A 21727-nucleotide genomic window follows, 5' to 3' on the forward strand; every position below is an offset into this window, starting at 1 on the left:
TTCCAGTCTGTTCAGAGGGTCGGAGCCGACAGAGCAGCTCTGTGGCCGAGAAAGGCAGGGCTCTCAAAATGGCCATCATCTGTCTTATTGTTTATGAAACAATCAGCGACCTAAACATATGGCACTGTAATATTTGATAGATTGATGTCATGACATGAGTTTGACTCATTTTGAGTTTAAATCTAAACATGTTATTACCGCAGCAGCCTAAAATACGAGCAATTTGGACAATCTAGCAAAGCCAAGGGTTCCGATTGTTGCCAGTTACATATTTTGTACCATGCATCATAATTTTCAAGTCGGAAAATCTGCCAAGTCCTCGTCTTAGTTATGTTTCCAAACAAAATCCATATTTAATTCAATACAAGGTGGAGAAAACAACTCTGATCCTCTGTAAACAAGCAGATTAAAAAACTGAAACTAAATTAAATCTGTCACCAAATGCAACACTATCTTAATGCATACACTTCAAACTGTTGCAAATTAAACTGAAGTAGTAACCCGGAACATGCGAGTATGTCTTTAGGTCTGCAGGTAAACAATATTCCAGAAAACACATGAATAAACAGACTCTGATGTAAGCTAAGGCTGCATTCACACTTGTCCTGTTTAGTCCGCTTTAATCGAACTCTAGTTCGTTTGCACAGAAAGTTTGTTTTGTGTGAATGCATAATCGAACTCAAAAAAGCTAACTTGTGTTAACCTACAAACCTTGGTCTTGGTTTGGTTGAAGTGAACTCTGGTTTCAATGTATATGTGGATGCCAAGTGGAAAAAGCAGGGCATTGTGGGTAAATACAACCAAAACAAACGCAATAGCCTATTGCGTTTGCCATTTCTGGCAAACGCCTGTGCTCAGTGTCTTCTTCGTTGGTTTCATGTTGTTTCCTTCAGTGGTTCTTGGTGCAGTGCCACCACAGGTGTGGAGGGGAAGAAGTTTTCAAAAGGTTTGGTTTGTTTGACAAAGCTGTGTGAAAGCAAACTGCAGCAGCTGAAAATGCAACAAATCTGGTTCCCAAATAACAGGATCTACCAGACTATCAAGTGTGAAAACACGGTAAGACCTTATCTATTACAGCTTTTAAACTCCTGTGGATTAGAAGAAATCCCTAATGCTATTACTATCACTCAGTCTGATTCCTCCTGTGGCATGAAGTGTCATCAAACGCCGTTACGCCTTTTTCACTGCTGATTTTCAAGTCTGGCGGTGAAATTCACCCAAAGGGAAATGAGGTGAAATTCTGCCCGGATCACAGCGTGAACAGATGACAGCGGAGGAAAATTCCTGGCATTCCCATCAGAGCGCTGTTAGAAAGCCTCGCTGGTGTAACATTGCTGCACCGAGTCGACGCCGTGGGGACCCTTTGGCCCACAACGCCTGCCGCATACAGACCGTACATGTTACTGTACACACATATGTAACAGAGTTTTATTTTTAACAATTTTATAGATGTGAAGTTCAATCAAGGTTTAAAAAAAGGTAAAACCATATTTATCCAGACTTTTCCTGAAAAGCCAAATAATCAACTTTTATTTCTTATTTACCGTGGCTAAATGGAGCAAGTATTTGAATTAAATTGACCCAAATTCTGTTATTATTACTGAAAATAAAGTCAATCAAGCCCAAAAGAAACTGAAAACCACATGTCTTTATCTTAATACATCAAACCTATAAAATCTAAAATGGTGTATTAGGGTCATTGTAGAGAAAAAAAACTGGAGTAAATTTCCACCAAAAAATCCTCAGAAATCTTGAGATTAATCTCAGAAATTTTCTAGAACAAACATGGAAATCTTAGAGTTTCAAATGTCAATTTATTTTTTACTTTGAAACCCAAATATTTCAACAATTTTTCAAGAAGATTTCTGAGATTAATCACTAGTGTTTGGTAGAAATTGACCTCTACCTTTTATTTATGTATTTGTTTATAATGGTGCTCATACACTGTTGTAAAAATCCCTTTCAAGTTTTGGAACTACAAAAAATTACCATTTAAAAAAACTTAAAAATAAAAAAAATGGAGCTACTTTATGTTGGGTTGTTTTGGCCTGCGTTTACTTTTGAGTCGACAATTTTGGCCCACATGGCAAAATGTTTGGACCAAAACTAGACCAAAATTACTTGGTGCGATTTTGTGTTTTTGCAGTGTGAAAGTTAGAAGGGTTAAATACACACATGCGGTACGGTGTATCACGTTACCCGCCGTCGCCATGGACACACCCCAACCCAGCGTGAACTGAATACCAAACCGAGGCGAGCCACGTTTCTGAGCGGGCTTCGCTCACAAACGTGTGTGTGTTGGTTCAAATGTCCGAGGATTCGGGCACGGCCTTCTGTTTGGAGCCAGCATGCGAGTCTGTCAGCTGTTGAGCACAGACGGGCCAAGACCGGCAGCCCACCACCCACCCAGACACCCGTATATACATGCCCAGTGACAGCGGCCAACAAAGATCCCCGCTGTAAACAGAGCCTCACACCACCTGCATTTTATTGGTGCGTTTGAGTTAAAGGACCCCCTGACCTGCTTTTTATGCAACCAACAGACATGATGAGTAACACGTGTTTGTCATTTGTCACAGATTTTTTTTGTTTTTCTTTTTTTTCTTTTAGAGAGTGTGTGTCGTGCTTTTTTTTGTTTTTCTTTCTGTGCCTCAAAAAACAAAATGCAATGACAACAGCTAAGGAGAAGAAATGCAAACAAAGTTAAAATGCTTATTGATAATCTGAAACAAAAATGTTTTCAAATCAAAATCGAATCAAATTTTGTCTGTATGGCAAATTTCTATGGAGGACCAAAATTGACATAGTTTAAAAAAAAAGAAAATATTTTTATTTCTTGACAAAAACACATGTCTGAGGAAAATGAAAATAAAAAAATATATACATTTCTCTTTTTATTTTTAATTTTGTCAGTTTTGGTCTTCCATAAAGGTATTCCATAAGGCATTTCAATCATAAAAGCCTTGTTTTGTAGAAATCAAAATAAGTTACAACTATTTTGAATAATAAAGTGAGATAAGTTTTTCGCAATTTTGCAATGTGTTGTGAATTGGCACTATAAAAATGAACTGAATTAATTGAAATAGCCCACTTAAGCCTATAGGCTCGGAGAGTATTATTCAGTATTAGTCAGTGTTAATCAGCAAAGAGGCTTATGGTAACTTTGGAGCAGTTGCAGAGATCCACAAATTAAAAATTAAAAAATACTTTATTGATCTCAAAGAGAAATTAAATGTTGTTGTAACTCATATTAATTCAGATTCTCAAACAGTTACTGTAGATTGTGATTTTGTTGGCAGGAAAGATCTCCCATAGAAGTCTGTATTACAGCAATTACAGACTGCTACGCCTCTGACTAAAGACACTGTTTCTGAGAAGATTATATGACAAATGCATATACAGTATATATACTGTATATACTGTATACTGTCTTTTTCTTTCAATAAAGAATAATGTATAAAAAAAGAAAGAAAAGAACAGTGGATTAAATAAGTTCATACTTCTGCTTAGCTTCTTTTCAAACAGCTATAAAAACTATACTACAGTATTTAGATTGTGAATGTGAATACACTTGAAATAAATGAACAAACTAAATTAAACTAAAAAAGTCTCCTTTAACTAAAGGAGGCAACACAACAAACAAATTACCCTAAACATATCACTAAAGCTTGGATGAAAATGTATTACAATGGCCTACTCAAAGTCCAGGCCTAAAATAAATTGAAAATGTGTGACTTGAAAACTCTGATTGAGCTTCAGCTGAAAAATGGAGAAACATTTCAGCTTCTAGATGTTTAAAGAAAATCCTGAACAACTTCTGTCTTCAAAGTATTAATCGGGTCATGAAAACAAGTGCATGCCACACTTTTCAGATGTATATATATATTTAAAAAATGGCAACCAGTAATTTGTTGTCCAGTTACGCACTTTAATGTTTTTTCTATTGCATCATATTCCAATAAAGCGCACCAATATGACAAAATGCGATAAAGAAAAGGAGAGCGAATACATTTGCAAGTTATTGATCTGATCATGTTCAATTATCTGATCTATCAGATGCAAACCTTTTATTAGAAGCTAAAGCACTAGATTTTAGGGGAATGGCATCACATAAAAGCTGTGATATGGAGGTAAAGAAGTAGAAAAAAAAGCACCAAATACTACCTTTATTTCCACTTATAAAACAAAACACAACTCAGAAACAGGAAACTTAATCACCCTAGATTCAGACAGCCATAGGAATGTAAACTTATCCGTTTTTAAAGTTTAAATGAGCCACAAGTTGACTTTAAGACCTAACTGCTTGTGCAAACCGGACCAGAAAGTTTATCTAATCATAAATGACCTTCATATTTTCTCCCTTTAAGCCCAACTGAACGTATATCACTCTGCTAATGAAGCTGGTGCTTAAAGCATCGGCTTGACGGTAAAGAGTTGGCAGCTGGTTTGAGCCCAGATAATAAATGGGATTAATGTATTAGTCCTTAGAGCTGGCAGGGCCGACGGGGATGCCTGGCGGATGCGGAGCCAAAATCAGTTTCCACCAGCAATCGTAATGTGTCGCGATAATTCATGATTATTAACACGAAAGATAAATGAAGAGGAGCCAAAAAAACTGATCATAAAGACAAACGTCTTTTTAAAGGACTGAGACTGAAACAAAGTCGTATTTTTTATTTTGCACTACCTGATGACAAACGTGTCAAACACAAGGCCCAGGAGCCAAATTCGGCCCGCCGTAGCTTTTCATGTGGCCTCTAGACTCCAGAGGAACGTATAAATAAAACCTTCACGATAACAGTTATATGCTTAAATATTATTTTATTAATCAGTTCAAAGTGGTTTTTAACTCTTTACTGTCAAATTACATCACTCAATACTTCCAGTTTTACTACGATCATATAAATTCACATAAAATTAAGAAATCCTTTTTTGTGCTAATGCGTAATTGTGAGTTTATTGAAAAGTTTCCCAAAATAAAATCAAGTTATGCCAACTCCCACCTGCAGGTGGCAGTATATTTTACTAATACACTTCTGCCTCTGCCCTTAGTTGATGTCAAGTTCTAGTCTGACTGATGATTTGAAAATAGTAAAGTCACATTTACCATCATACATAAGTGCAAATATTGCAAAATTCCTTGTAAATATTTTAAATGAGCAATTTATTGCAAAAAGCTACAACATAGAACCTTCAAGATAACAGTTGTATGTTTAAATATTATTTTATCAATCAAATTAAAGTGTTTTTTATTTGTTTACTGTCAAATTACATTGGTCAATGCTTCCAGTTTAACTATGGCTGTGTAAATTCACTAAATCCACAAATCATGTTAGTTTTTGTGCTAATGCATAATTGTGAATCTACTGAAAATCTTCCATTTTCCACGAAAATGGTCAAAAACATTGGTTTCAAGTGATGCCAACTCCCACCTGCAGGTGGCAGTATTTTTAACTTCTACACTACTGTCTTACTTGATGTCATACATAAGCGCAAGTATAGCAAAATTCCTTGCAAATATTTTTAAATTAGCCATTTATCAGAAAAACGGGTGAAATCCTGAAGGCATTCATCGCTGTGAAAAAATGTTAAATATGATAAAATTTTAAGAAATGCAGAGACGGTTCTCAACGTTTATCGGGTTTATCAAAGCACTCTGGTACAACTGGCCTTTTAAGAACATTTGTGATCTTAATGTGGCCCAAAATGAAGGCACGTTTGACGCCTCTGTTCTAGAAGGTAAGGAAATAAATTGCATTTCCATACAAAAGCCATTTATGTGTGGAAAAGTGTTCACCAATGCCTGAAGGTACAGACCTAATCAGCTTGGCTGCTGAATTATTCATGACTTAATCTCCCGTCTGATCGCTGCCCAATATCACAGAATCCCTCATAAACACTCAACTACATTCCCAGATAAATAATCATGCTTAGGTTAATCTGTGTGCGTAAGTATTTTTTGATTTTTACATAATCTTCCAGCCTGAGAAAGATTAGTTACGTCTTTAAAGGCTGCTTCGTCAGGACTTGATTACTGCATTTATGCGGTGCATTGCAGTAAACTATCCAGGGTGAGCCAAATAATTAAATCTGCTGAACTTTGACCAAAGTTTAAGGCTGCAAACAATAACAAGGTCAAAAATTTAATAATAGCAATAAAAGAAAGAACCTCGGGAAATAATTATATTTTTGAGTGTTTATTCTTCCTGCTAATACACAAGATTGCAAATAGAGATTCAGATTCATAACCTTTAGCTGTATCTGAATGTAACACATGCAAAATGTTAAAAGAGTTTAAATTAGTCATTTGCTTCAGAGCAATTACTTTCCGCCAAACAAGTAATCAATTAAATCTGCCCCTGTGGTGAAACATAGAATTTCTGTCGCAATAAAATACCAGAATTAGGTCCAAATTGCACCGGGTTACCAGCAAAGTTAAATAGAAAGGAGGAGAAAGAGTTTCAGAGACATTAACCAGCCAGAGCACTTTATATCTATATATATATATATATATATACTGTATATTATTCCTTAATATTGATGTGCATCAGCACACTGTGAAAAATATTCAAGTCATCAACAAGGAAATAAAATAGAAAACCAACATACATTATGCAGATGGATGGATGGATGGATGGATGAACCAATCAATGGATAGATGGATGGACAGATGGATAGGTGGATGGATTAATGGATGGATGAGAGGATGAACCAATTGACGGATGGATGGATGGATGAATAGATGAACAAACCAACTGATGGATGGATGGATGGATGGATGGATGGATGGATGGATGGATGGATGGATGGATGGATGGATGGACCAATCAATGGATGGATGGACGAATGGATAGGTGGATGGATGAACAAACCAACTGATGGATGGATCGATGGATTAATGGATGAACCAATCAATGGATGGATGGATGGACAGATGGATGGATTAATGGATGGATGAAAGGATGAACCAATTGACGGATGGATGGATGGATGGATGAATAGATGAACAAACCAACTGATGGATGGATCGATGGATTAATGGATGGATGGATCAGTCCACTTTATTAGGTACGCCAGTTGAATTGCTGGTAAACTCAATCAGCCAATCACGTTGCAGCATTTCAAAGCCTTCAAACACCCAAATGTGGGAATCCAACCTGCTGCACTGAGCAGCTTCCAAACAGGGAATGAAGGGTTGAAGTGCCTTTGAGCAAGACGTGGCTGATGCTAACAGAGAGGCCCGTTTGAATATTTCAGAAACATTTGGTCTACTGGTTCCTCACACAACCTCATTGACACACAGAGGACCAAAAAACAGAAAATACGTTCAGACAGGAGGGGAAATTCTCAGCTTTTAAACCACGGTGTTCAAAGTGTGGCGCAGGGGCCATTTGTGACCCTTGGACTGATTTACCATGGCCTCCAACTACAGTTCAAGAATGTTACTAATTAGTTTATTTTTATTCAAGGTGAAATTATTATTGACATAAGTTCTTACAATGGAAAATGTTATTTATAACTTAAAATATTTGTCTTCTTACAACTCAACTTGTAAAATAAGTAGAACTATGTCTACGCAGAAAAAAAACATAGTTCAACTTTGTTGCTTTTATTTGATTTATTAAACTTTTCTAAATATAGCAAGGGTTTTAAAAGAAAGTGACTCAAATCCTGTTCCTATAACTGAGAATAAATTTGTTCAACTGAGCCTAAAAAATTTGAATAATAAATAATTTAATACAGAAAATTTGTAAAATATACAATGGTGTGTTAGAGTCACGGTAGAGAAAAAACAGCAGCAAATTTCCACCAAAAGACTCAGAAATCTTCAGGTTAATCTCAGACATTTTCTACAAAAAACATGGAAATTTCTTAGTTTCAAATGTCTTTTTTTTACTTTTCAGAGCTTTAAGAGTCCAAAAAATTGCTAGAAAAAACTCTGGAAAATTTTTGAATTTCAAAAGTAGAACATTTTACATTTTTAAAACTTTTTCTAGATAATTCAAAATTTCAGTTTTTTTGTAGCAGATTTTCGATTTACGAAACTCAGAAATGTACTTGTTTTTCCTAACATTTTATGGAAACAACATTAAAATTGTAAAATAATCTCAAATTTTCTGCATTTTTCGTAGCAAATTTCTCACTTTTCAACCTTAGAAATGTCCAATTTTTTCTAGAAAATTTCTGGGATTAATCTCAAAATTTCAGATTTTTTTATCCAGAACATTTTTGACTATTCAAATTTCCAAGTTTATTCTAGAAAATTTCAAATTCAGTTTCTTCTTCTTTTTTTGTGGAAATTTATTTCTTTTACTTCTACCTACATTGTTCAAATAAACCACTGTACCTGTCTAACTTATCTGAGGTACTTTGTAAAACAATAAATAAATAAAAAGTTTTAAATAATAAACTTTTTAAAAAACTTTTATTTGTAAAATATTTAAACTACAAGTCACTTTCCTTCCACTGCACAAATATGAACCATTTTGTTTTGCTAGCATTTCATCTTTTTTGCTGCACTGGCTAAAATTCTCACATTAATAAAAAATAAAAAACACTGACAATAAAGTTGCTGGATGTTTACAATTAAATTAAAATAAAAGATAAATTTGTAGTTGGCAAAAAATAAACACTTTTCAGTTCATCACATTTTTAATTTTACTGAAAAATACTCATATGGTCCATTTCAGGTTTTGGTGGCCTCTTTGTCCCCCAGGCCCTGAAATCTCTAATGCTCTCCTGCTGTCCCTCTCACAGCAGGCTGCATCATCACCCACTGATCATCAGGTGCTAGGATGAGACATGGACACTCTCCCGCGAACACACCTCCCACGCAACATACACCCATCTACTCCCCTGATCCCCTGCATGTTTATAACGCGGGGAGTTTCTGCGTGTTTCCAGGTGAGTTGGTGGTTACATGACGGCTCACCTTTCATCCAGTCCACCACCTGGTTCGTGCTCCATTTGCTCACCGGCTCCATCACCAGCGCCATCGAGGAAACTTTGCGTGGACTCTCCGTTGTGTCGTTACCCCCAAAAGCAGAGCCCAGTCAGGCGGACACACCTCCACCTTCTCCTCCTCCTCTTCCTGCCTTGAGCCCCTCCAGCTCTCTTCCTCCTTCGGCAGCCAGGTGACTCCTTACTTCTTCAAACTGGCAACGCTGGTCCCGGTCCAGTCCGCGCTCTGCGATTCGGTCCCGTTTGATACAGCAGGGTCCGGTACATCCCTCTGCCGGAGCCTGTCTGACTCCTTTCTCTCTCCCTCTCTCTTTTTTCTCCTTCTCTTTCTCCCTCTCTTGCCCACGGTGCGTCAGTCCCGCTGAGTGTGTGTGTGACAGCTACGGAGTGCGTGTAGGTGTGCGCAGAAGCAGCAGCAGCGCCGAGTGTAGGATAGATAAGTCACACCGGACTCAACATCTCTCTCTCCCTCCTCAGATATGATTAATCCACGCACGCGCCTCGTGGGTGGCTGCGCGCGCACACGTGTCGGTGTATTTCCCACAGGAACGGCAGAATCGTGTAGGGATGATGGAGATGGAGCTGATTCTCAGAGATATTCATGATTGGAGGCTTCAGCTGCTGTGATGAAACCTAATGAGCCTTCAGCCTCCAGCTGATGTCTTCTTTTCCCAAATCTGGACAGATAAATCAGGTGCAATGTCGCACCTGAGCAACGCAACTCATCTCATCCCTCTCTGCAGCCGTCAGCGACGCAAATGGATCTGGAAGTTACAGTCTTTATGTTCCAACAACTAAACCCCAATTGTTTTCTGAGTTTAATGTGAAAAAAGTGGAAGTAATTGTGAAAAATGCATGATTTTCTGGCTGGTGAAATCTGAAAAGTGTGGCATGCATGTTTTTTTTTAAGTCATCACTCTACCAGCTTTGCACATCTACAGACTGAAATGTGTTTCTTCTTCTATTTAAAAAAAAAAAGAAAATAGTCAAATGATTACCAAAATAAAAGGTTCCTTCACTTTTTATCAGCATTTATGTTTAATTACCCAGGAAGTTGGTACAAGTATGGTGGTGGTTTGATAAGTAAAATAATTTTACAGGTTACATTTTTAAAGTTGTTTTGAATAGATTTTTTTTTCTTTTAATTAGCATTTAAAATTTATTTTATAGTTACTCAAATTATCTTCAGCTTATATTTAATTGAATTTTCATTTTATGAAATATTTCAGAGTGACAAAAAGCAAAAATAATCTAATTCTAATTTTGTATGTCCAGCTTTCTACATCTACAGACTGAAATGTGCGTCTATCCTTCTATATTTAAAACAAATCTCAATCCAGAGTGCGATTAAACAGGGGCGGTCCTGACTCAAATGGTTCTCTGGGTGGGCCCCCCCTAGAAAATAAATAATCAGATATAACCAGAATAAAGGTTTTTATCTTTATTTTTAAATAATTTCTGGTTAGTGTTTAATTATCCAGGTATTTTTGATGAGCTTGTTGGTGGTTCAATTGGTTCGAATCCCTTTCCTCTTCCCTTAATAAATATAATTACCACTCAAAATTGGATTTTGTAATTATCTTTGGGTGATATTAAAATTCCTTTGATCGTGTGAAATATTTTAGTGTTAAAGAAATCTTTAACAGCGCCGTAATGTTGATTTGAAACCGATTGGATCAGATTAATGAAATAAGGAAAACAAAGGCTAAAATCTGCCATCTTTGTTTTCTTCTGCCTCCATTTTCGTTTCTTTTTTTTCCTGTGATGTTTTTGTTACAGATCAGAGGCAGAGCAGTCTCAGGGCAGCTTGTTCACAGTTCATATAAACAGCAGAGCGTTGAGACGATGAACATTTCTGTTAGACGAGAAGGAGCGACAGAAGGTTTTGTTGCCATAGCGACAGTCTGAAAAAGCCACCAAGGCGCCGCCATTGAAAAGCTACACTTTCTTTAAATCAATAACAGTTTGTTTGGAAGGTTTACGCAGGATCAAACAAGGAAGATTTTAAAAACAATACATTCGCAGCTCCTAACATTTTTTACCTGCTTTTTTTCTTCTTCCTTTGGCAGATAAACAGTCCTACCAACACTGTTTTTAATTTCACTCCACTTTTCTTTAAGAACACAGGAACTATTACAAGTAAATATGAGCTGCTGTAAAGGTAGATGTTTCATCTCGTGAAAACTGCAGAAAAACATCAAAATTTAGATAATAAAATACCAGAATCATGAGATGACAGGATTATAATTTAAATAACTTGAATTATATAAATTATCAGATTAATTGAAGCTTTTTTTTAAACAATACTACCACAATTACAGTCAGATGTTTTTTATGTACCTAAGTGTTTAATCAATAAGCTATAGATCTATGGTAAAGATATTCTGTCTTCTGTGAGAAAAAATGACAGTTTTCTGTTTAAATAGCGACCTCTGCTGGTAACACGTATAAATGACAACAATGAAGGCAGATTTCTGCAGCAAACCCAGAGGATCTTTCCACATTACAGCCATAAAATCCAGTATATTTCACTGGGAGTTTATGTGGCAGACTAACTGAGTCAATACTTCCACTTCCTTTGTACATCTAGACTTATTTTTGCTAACATATTAAAAATCAAACTCTCCCAGATTTAGTGGAGAGTATCTGAACATCAATTGTCGTCGAGTTTTATCACAATAATTTCTTGACTGAATTTAGAAATGGATTTGTACTTGGCTATTCTAATACATAAATATTCATTTCCCCCAGTTTTTTGTGAGTCCGCAATCGTGGAAATTCACACAAAATCAACAGATTCTCACATTTTTTAATGCTAAGGCATATTTGTGAGGGTTTTTTCTTTTTTTTGGCAAATGTTCTCCAAAAATGGTTAAAAACATTCATTTTAAGCAGCGCCGGCAGAAGCTATACATGAGTTAAAATGCTCCTTTTTGCCCAAAAGAACCACGCTAGCATAATAAAAGATATATATTTACCTAACATAACATTGAATAATATAAACTAAATGCTATTACACATGAAAAACTTTACTTCTGTTATTGTTAATAGTTATTACACAAATAATATATTAATGTCTTCTTGCTCCTGACTCCTGCCGCTGTTGGGAAAATCTAAGATAAAACTTGTTAACCTATTTTACTGTAAAATTTCGTTTTTATAAGTTGATGTTTCTTTCAAATAAACTAAATAAAATGGCACACTTTACATTTCAAAATCCAACTGTTCTTCTTTAGTTTAAAATCAACTTCTGTATTTAAAATAAATAATAATTACATTATATGGTATGGAGGCACCAATAAAAATCTATGTAGAGCCCCCAAAATGTTTGGACCGGCCCTGAGTTTAAGAGATGCCAACTCCCACCTGTAAGTGGCAGCACTTATTACTTCAACTATGCTGCTGCCTCAGTTAATGTCAACATAGTCCGTGATCAATATGCTGAGTAACAAAATGGGACATTTGCCATCACACTTAAGCAAAAATATAGCAAAAATCATAGAAAATATTTCTATAATAGCAACACAAAATCTGTGACTCTGATTGCAAAAGACAAAAACAATCGCAAAATCCTGGAGGAACTAAAAATGTTCAGGGTTGTTGTCCTGCTAAAAGGTGACAACCTTCACAACTCGTCGTTGAAGTTTGGTTACATTGAAGTAGACATTAGCTGCGTTTCCATTACAAACATGCCCAAAAACTCTGTCAATGTTCCGCTAACCTAAAAACCCCACTGTTTTACAACTGTGGTGTTTCCATATAACAAGAAACTACTTAAAATCACACGTGAATAAGCTTGTTCACAATAAATCATGCCGTCAAAAAACGTACAGCGCCACAATCCTCCAACTACTTCCTTGTTTTCTTCTTCGTTGGTTGCACCAGATCAACATCCTTGATGATCACGTGACTCGTGTGATGCGAAGAATGTGTTTTCGTTGCAATCTCATGACATAAACCAATTTAAATACGACCAAAAACCCACCTGATCCTAGCGCTAAAACCGGTTTTAATCTAAAAACAAGTTATTATTAGTTATTATCATAATGTCATATTATAAATAAAATGGTCAAAGGAAACAGCTAATGTTTGTAGTACCTTTTACAAACATATTAAGCTGTACTTTCCACATGCAAACACTATTTTATTCAAAATTAGATTTAAGCATATAAAGATTATGGCATTTCCTCAAAATTAATCATGTTATCCCAAATTTTTTTGCTTTTTTATTTTATTTTTGCTGTTAGCTTATTGAATTAGTAGCCATTATGTTATCGTGCCAGTCCTGGTTTAACATTGCAACGACTGTGAGAAAAGCTTCTCATGCCCCAAAAGTTGTTCCTTTGAAACGGCTCAAGTTTCAATCCACTTCTGCCACATTAGGGAAGTGCTTATTCCTACAATACGTAAAATAAGGAAGCAACTGGTTTTATTGGTTTGACAGTTTGATGAGCTCCATAATTATAACTCAAACTACACCAATAGATGATCATGATTTGTGGTTATTAGGAGATTATTTGGTTATATATATGTGGCTGCAAAGAGGCAAAGCAGATCTAAACAACTTCTTGTATTATGACATTGAAGCACCAAAAAAGCAGAAATAAAAGAAAACAAAACACTATACGGTAACTGTTAACAAAAACATTCAAAAAGAAAACAGAAAAACATACATTCTGCAAAAATAAATAGAAAAACCTAAAAAAAAACAGAAAAATATACAGTGCATATCAGATATTTTATCCTTTTTTTAAATTTGTTTTACCAAAAAATACTTTTGAAAATGAACAAACAGCTGATTTTTTAAAAGTTAATCTTAGCAAATGACAACGCTCAAAAATATTTCTGAAATTAAAATTTTATGGTTGATTGTCAGAACAATGGGGAAGTGAAAGTGATGCTTTTTGCTTGGATTTCAACAGGACGTTTCCTCTAACAGGACTTCCAGTTTGACTCATAAGGAAGAAAAGGAACAGAAACATAAATGTTGATAGAACAAGCCTCTGACATTAAGAAGATATCACTCGTCTGCTCGTCAAACAACAAACAAATACTCCGCTTTTTGTCGAAAAGTTTTATATTTTACCTCCAACAGAGAAAAGCTCATAATTACATGAACTTCAGTGATTCACGGTAAGCATCAGGAAACTATTTGAATTAAGATTGTGTTCAATTTTGATTTGTCTAAATGTAATAAGTTAAAAATGCGGATATCACTTGATTCTGCAGGGTTTTTATTCCGCAATGTTGGTAAAATGGACATAAAAATACACATCTCTGTTAAAATGACATATTTGTGTTGAAGAAAAATTCAATATAGCTTCAAAGTAATTTACCCAAATATAACCCAAAGTTAACACAAAAGGATAGACATGAATACAATGAAACACAAGACAATTACTGAAATAGATTAATTATTTCAGAATGTTCCACTTTTTAATCTGAGCTTCTCTCTACAATTTAATTCAAAGACAATCACATCAAGTATAAAATTATTGTTGCCACCAAATCACTCAGCTGTGATAAGGGCCATTGTAACTAAAAAAAGGAGGAGTCAATTTCAGCCAAAAGATCTCAGAAATTTTCTAGAAAAGTAGAATATTTGCTAGAAAATACTCAGAAATTTTAGATTAATCTCAGAAATAATTGAGCAAAAAACATGGAAATGTTTCTGAATTTCAAAAGTTGAAAATGTATGGCTTTTGAAAATTTTAAAAAGTATAAACAAATGTCTAAAACAGCAAAAGTAAAAAATGTCAAACTTTCAAAAATTATAAATGTGCATATTTTATCTAAAAAAAATATCTGAGATTATTTTAAAGTATTTTGTAAAACATTTTAGACTTTCATGACTCAGAAATGTCCTTGTTTTTTCTAGATTATGTCTAAGATTCATCTAAAAAAAAAAAAAAATTCTAGCAATTTTTTGGCTTTTCAAACTCATGAATTTCCTAGATTTTTCATTTCTGAGATTAATCTAAAAGTTTTTTTCTAGAAAAAGTTTGACTTTTTGAAATTTTCTGAATTTCAAAAGTCATAATTAATTTACTTCTGAAACTGTAATTTTCAAGACTTTTTAGAGAAAACTTCTGATATTAATCTAAAACTTTCTGAGTTTTTCTGAGAATAAATAGATTTGTTTAGGCAGACACTGTCGTCTAAAGACAAATGCATTGATGAGTTTCTCTAGACCTTTTTGGGACATTATGTCTTCATGTGTTAGAAGGCCAACTTTGTAACTGTCTTTATGTTGCTCTGAATGTTTAGGGCTATCAATACACCCAGATTTCAGACCTGACCAAGAGTTTTTAGCTGTAATAATTGAAATAATTGTGTGTTGAATCTAGATCATTCCTATTTCAGTTTAAACACTTGGATGGGTTTATAATCACCTGCTGACATTTTAATGTAAAGCTGTGTATGGCGATCTATGTAGTGATCATAACTTATACTTGTTATAATCTGAGCAACAGGGAGCATATGGGTAATAAATAAGAGGGACCCCAGGATTGAATCTTATGGTGCTCCATAAGAAAAATCTAAATGATTTTACCTGTGTACACTTATTTACTTTTCTGACTTTTTAGGTTTACGAACATCTGTTTAAAAATGGGATTGGAGGAAAGCAAAACCAAACCAAATGCAGGATCTAAGTGTTCTGATCATAGCGTTGCTTTTCTCCTGATTTACATGATCTGTTTAGTTCCTCTGGCCACCGGATTTTCCCTGAAGAGTTGCAGGGTCAGCCAGAATGTAGCCATATGTACAAACAGCCAACTCAAATTTGTTCCTCAAGACATTCCACCAACTGTGACAGGTTTTGATTTGTCTAAAAACCAAATCTCAAAAATACAACGTTCAAATTTCAAAAATCTAATGGTTCTGGAAGATTTAAACCTTCATGAAAACCACATTTCAAAGATAGACAGCGGTGCTTTTGCCAACTTGACCTCCCTTCGGAAGTTGACTCTGAACAACAACAAGCTCGTTAAGCTAGGAGAGTTGGCTTTTGATGGGTTGGGCAACCTCACTGAGTTAAGACTTAACACTAACAAGATCACAGCATTGTCACCCACCGCTTTTCAGTGCTTGACCAGGTTAAAACTTTTGGATATTTCTCAGAACAAACTGGAAACGATGTCAAATCTTCATCTGATTTTGCAGCACATGCCACAACTGCAGGAGTTAGTGATAAGAACAAATGTTTTAAGAACCTTTCAATCATGGAAACTTACCAACCGCTCGCTGGATCTCCAGACTTTGGATTTGTCCCGTAATCCCATAAGAGACTTCAGGGTCACTGCCAACATCTTCCCGAATCTGACCTCCCTCATCATCGGTGACAAGTTCAGCGTCATACCAATGAAATGGGACGTGAAAAACAAAACTTTCCTCAGACAGGTGTCCAGTCTTGATGTCAGCGGGCTTCATACATCTCCTGAAAACATGGAAGCATTACTTAAAACGGTGAACTCCTCGCTAACATCGCTAGCGCTGAACGATATAAAACGCAATAGGACGCAACTGATCAACCTCTCTTGCTCCATCCCAACTGTGTCCAAATTGCAGTTTCGAAGCAACAAACTCATAACAGTCTCTTCGTATTACTTTAAGCCGTGTGTCAATGTAGTAGAATTAGATTTATCAGAGAATCACATTAAAATTATCGATGAGAACGCCTTCACACCTATGAGAAATTTAACTATTTTGAAACTGAGTAAGAACAAACTTTTATCGGTTCCTACCGCAATACGAACTCTGCAAAATCTCTCCCAACTTGATCTCAGCAGCAACATGATCACCGCTCTGACCTGTCAAGATTTCTCCAATCAGACAAGACTGAAGGAACTAAGTCTGCAGAACAACTCAATCTCTACGTTGACTGAATGTGCTTTCAAGGGCTTGGTACAACTCCAAATTCTCAAATTGCAATCCAGTCAAATTACTGATTTGAAAGGGGCTTTTAAAACCTCATTGCCAAAACTGAAAAGGCTGCAATTGAATGGAAATAAACTCACTGCTATTAGAGAGGGGGAATTTGAAGGATTAAAGTCTCTTTTGCGTTTGTCTCTACATCAAAATCAAATAAAGACCCTTGAGAAAGGTTGCTTTGTTGGACTGTTGAACCTCACTGACATTCAGCTCCAGTTAAATGGTATTACAACTGGTACCTTACAAACAAGTCCCTTCAAGGGTCTCTGTAACCTAAAACGATTGTATTTAAACGATAATCACATCAAATATTTTAATATTACACCATTTTCTGATCTTCACCAGTTGGAAGAGTTGTCTCTTCATGGCCAGCACTACAGGGGAAAGTCTAGCCTACCTTCCAACTTCCTCCAAGGACTAAGCCGTCTTTTAAGCTTTAATGCTAGGAACACCCAGCTAATCAATCTCGGCAAAGACACATTTGTGAACACACCTAATCTGGAAAGACTTGATTTGAGCTCAAATGACTTGGAGAACCTGACGTCAGAGCTGTTTGCCCCAATTCAAAACCTTAAAAGCCTCTACATCTCCAGGATTGCTGTTCACTCACTAGATTTCCTTGCAGACGCCAACCTGAACAAGCTGGAGTTCCTGCAGGGAAGACACAACCAATACTCAGTCGTGACTAAAGACATAATCAAGTCGCTCCCATCTCTTCAGTATTTGGATTTTAAATATAATACTTTCTACTGTGACTGTGACAATGCCTGGTTCGTCAACTGGACAATTTTCAGCAAACGGACGCAGGTTAATGACGCGTATAACTATTCTTGCAACTATCCAAATGACTTCAAAGCCAAAAGGCTTTTGGATTTAAAAATGACTTAAAATCTTGCTCACAGGATATCAACTTCAATTGCTTTGTTTCAACCACATCTGTGATCCTCTTTGTCATGGCTGGATCCTTCATTTACCACTTCATGAGGTGGCAGCTGTACTACGCCTATTACCTCTTCTTGGGCTGGCTTTATGACTCAAAGTATAAAAATAAGCAAGTTCCTCATCAGTACGATGCTTTTATCTCCTATAACTACCACGATGAGTCTTGGGTGATTGGTGAACTGTTACCCAAACTGGAAGGAGAGCAGGGCTGGAAATTGTGTCTGCACCATCGAGACTTTGAACCAGGTAAGACCTTTTATACATAAATGGTATTAGCATTTATGTAGAAAAAATGGTAATTCATTGGACACCCATCCACCTTGCTTGGAGATCCAATGAAGATGGACCCTCATCTTCATGGGGATTCATCTTCATCGGACCCCCATGCAATGAATTTCTTGCAAAAGTTGCTACTATAAAACAGAAGCTCCAGTGTGTAACTTTATGGTTTTTTTGTTTTTACATATTTGTCAAACTGTCACCTGTCATACAAAATTTTGCTGGATGATGAATTGTCCCAGATGTTATTGCAATAAACAATAATATTGTTGTTTTGAAAAACATTTTCTAGTAATATAATGCCTAATAATGCAAGAAGCTATTCTCAAAGACCAATAAACTTTAAATTCTTAGAAACATTCGACTCTGGAACTGGAAGACATTTGGATATTTAATTCAAAATTTAAAAAAACAAACAAAAAAAATGGATTATGGAGTCTCTATAAACAAAATAATCCTTCAAAAAGGAACTAGTTGAGACCAAAACACCAGACTGAAAAATTTTATCATCCAGTTTTTGGAAGGGAGCAAGAAAAAATTTAAAAGAATTATGCAAATGTAAATTATTTACAACTACTTCCCTGAATCATTCAAAGTTGGACGTGAGAAATGAGAGTATTGAACAGAGCAACTGAAATTGTTTTCCAAAGTTGTTTTTTCCAGTTTATTCATGGCTTCTACTTGTTTGAGTCGAGCTAATTTGTCTGTGAACGTAACACACCTGGTTGGGACTCACAGACGGCGGTAGCTAGCTTAGAAACCGACCCGAACCTCCCTCCTCCTGACGTGTTGATCCAATTTCCGACTTTACCTGAATTCACACCACATGATTTATATCACTATGTCATAAATAACCTTTCTTCTTACATCGAAGCGGCCTTAAAAAAAAGAGATGTTAACCAGTTTTTTTCCATAATACATGCTAGGCTACATGACGGTGCGGTACTGTCTCCATGGTTACTAACGGTTAGGCGCGTCCCTTCTTCATATGATTGGTGAGGCCATCCATCGGCGCCTTGTCTTTCCTCATTAAAAGTTATACAATAAAATGACAACTTTGGTTTTGTCATTGCTCCACTGCATGGAAACCATCAAAAAAAAAAAAAAAAAAATGAACCGACTGTTTCTGTACGCACTCATTTCTAGGAAAGCCGATCACACAAAACATCACGGACGCCATCTACGGAAGCAGGAAGACCATCTGCGTCATCAGCAGAAGATACCTGGAGAGCGAGTGGTGCTCCAGAGAGGTCCAGACAGCCAGGTACACTGTAGAAGGCGGCCCAGCGGCTTCTTCTTCTTCTTGTTTTATGGCGGTTGGCCAACAACTTACTGGTGCATTACCGCCACCTTCCAGGTTGGAGTATGGACCACACGCTTATACCCTCCCCATAATACCCGTCTTTCTTAGAAATCTAAAAACACTCTCAAATATTATATCTCCAGATGATTTCTGAAATATTTCTTCTAAATCTAATTTACAATTATTCATCTCATTAACCAACATCTCTCTCTCCCTTACATACTTATTGCATTCTAAAAATACATGCTGTATTGTTTCCATCTCTCCACAATATTTACAACAACCTGTACTATGTTTATTAATTAACTAGGTGGCCCAGCTTGAAAACGGAAGTAAAGTCAACTAAAAATTGCTCTGGTTTTAACTCAGAAATTAAAGTTTGTGAAGTTGATTTATCAAGAGACAGTCGGCATTGTTGTTTTTTCAGTTTTGATAGCTCATTAATCTTTAATTTTTATATCTTAACACTGTAGTTGAAGCCAAGTTATTTCACATTATGCAAAAAAAATGAAAACTGTTAAATAAGAACTTCCTCAGTTTGACACAGGAATGAGAAGGAAATATTTTTACGAGTGGAGAACAAACATGTCATCTAGCTGAGAAATATTTAACTGTTAAGAGATCAATAACGTTTCTGTATTTTCACTCACATTAAAATAACTTATTTTAACTTGAACTAACATTCTTGTTTCAGCTTGCATGAACATAATACATGATGCATTTTGTGAATGAATTCTGATCAGAAATATTTGAATAAAATGTAATTAATGAGAAAACATTGTTCTCAACATAACACGGCATATTAGGGCCATTCTCAATAGAAAAAAAAAAAGAGTACATTTCTGCCAAAATCTGATAAATTTTTTGATTAATTGCTGAAATTTTTCAGAAAAACTAATAAGTTTCTGAGTTTGAAAAGTTGAAGATTGGCAATGACAAAAAAAACATAAAAATTTTGAGATTAGTCTCAGAAATGTTCTTAGAAAAACATGAAAATGTAAAAGTTTTGAAAGTTTTAAAAGTCCAAAATGTTTGACATTTAGATGTTTTTTGATTTTGAATAGTTAAACGTTTGCTATAAAAATAACTCATTGGGCCCTAAAAGTGGAGCCATGTTGTGATGACTTCCTGAAGGTGGAGTTTCAGAAAGAGCAGGAGCTTCTTAAAGAGACAGAGGCCCAATTTCAAGAAGTTAAATTACTAAGTCAAATTTATTTTTAAGTCATATTTGATAAATATAGCATATTTATAACAACTGAAGGTAACTACTATAAAATGGCTCTATATTCCTGGAAAATACATAATACTTTATGTATTAATACCTTTAATAACTTCTTAGACGTGTATCCTTTTTTCCCTTTTTGGCATTTGCCTCTTTTTTTTCTTTTTTGCTTATAGAGATTTTTAAAATAACAAGAGTGACCCAACTGATATAGAACCTTCTATGTTTACTAATTTAATCTAAGCTATCATTGCGTCCCCATACTTCAATCTGTCATAAACTTTCAGGTAATTCTTGTCCTAAAGCCATTTTCTTTTCTTCTGGTCTCCACAGTTTCCGTCTCTTTGACGAGCAGAAGGATGTGCTGATCCTGGTGTTTTTGGAGGACATTCCCACCTACCTGCTGTCTCCTTTCCACCGAATGAGGCAGCTGCTGAAGAAGCAGACCTACCTGAGCTGGCCGCGCGCCGCCGGCCACCCAGAGGTATTCTGGGAAAACCTGAGGAAGGCTCTGCAGACCGGAAACGATGCAAATGAGGAAAACTTCCTCAGTTTGACACAGGAATGAGAAGGAAATATCTTTACGACTGGAGAACAGATATGTCATTTAGCTGAGAAATATCTAAACATATTTTCTATCAATTTTGTGTTATTATTATACTTTTAATCTGTGTATATTTAATAGTTGTGCTATATAACGCTCTAATTTGATGTTTTTCCCATTTAATTCATTACTGGCTTTATACTTTTTGATAGTGTTGCTCTATAAATACATTTTTTATTTACTTTTATAGAAATATGTTTATTGTTTCGAAATAGTTCCAAAAAAGTTTGTTCTGTAAAAACAAAGCAATGTCTCATTAGTAATTATTCACCCAGCGGGGAAATTCAGGTGTTACACCAGCAAAGCGGCAGGCAATTGAGACATGTAGGTTCACAAAAAGATTAAAATAATACAAAAAATGTAGAAAAGCAGAAATAATAATATACTCTACAGTAAGGGCAACATTTCTACATAAAATAATTCAACAAAATGTATAAAATGTGCATTTGTATTTGTGCATTAAAATTAGACTATTTGTGGTAAG

The 21727-nt window shown here is 35.6% G+C and overlaps 1 protein-coding gene and 1 pseudogene across 2 annotated transcripts in view; one reads left to right on the top strand and one right to left on the bottom strand.

Annotated features, from left to right (window-relative positions):
- The window catches only part of cnksr2a (connector enhancer of kinase suppressor of Ras 2a), a 66174-nt gene extending 56626 nt beyond the window's left edge, over positions 1–9548 (bottom strand). The window contains exon 1 of one of the 2 annotated variants that reach the window (XM_028005087.1): positions 8933–9548. In XM_028005087.1, coding sequence (XP_027860888.1) covers positions 8933–8996 — 64 coding nt within the window. In that variant the 5' untranslated portion in view covers positions 8997–9548. The remainder of the gene's footprint in view (positions 1–8932) is intronic. The other variant, XM_028005086.1, reaches the window with a different exon arrangement.
- LOC114136802 (toll-like receptor 13) lies at positions 8745–21604 on the top strand (annotated as a pseudogene).
- Positions 21605–21727: the final 123 nt, after the last annotated feature.

The sequence above is a fragment of the Xiphophorus couchianus genome, chromosome 21, assembly GCF_001444195.1.
Source record: "Xiphophorus couchianus chromosome 21, X_couchianus-1.0, whole genome shotgun sequence".
NCBI lineage: Eukaryota > Metazoa > Chordata > Actinopteri > Cyprinodontiformes > Poeciliidae > Xiphophorus > Xiphophorus couchianus.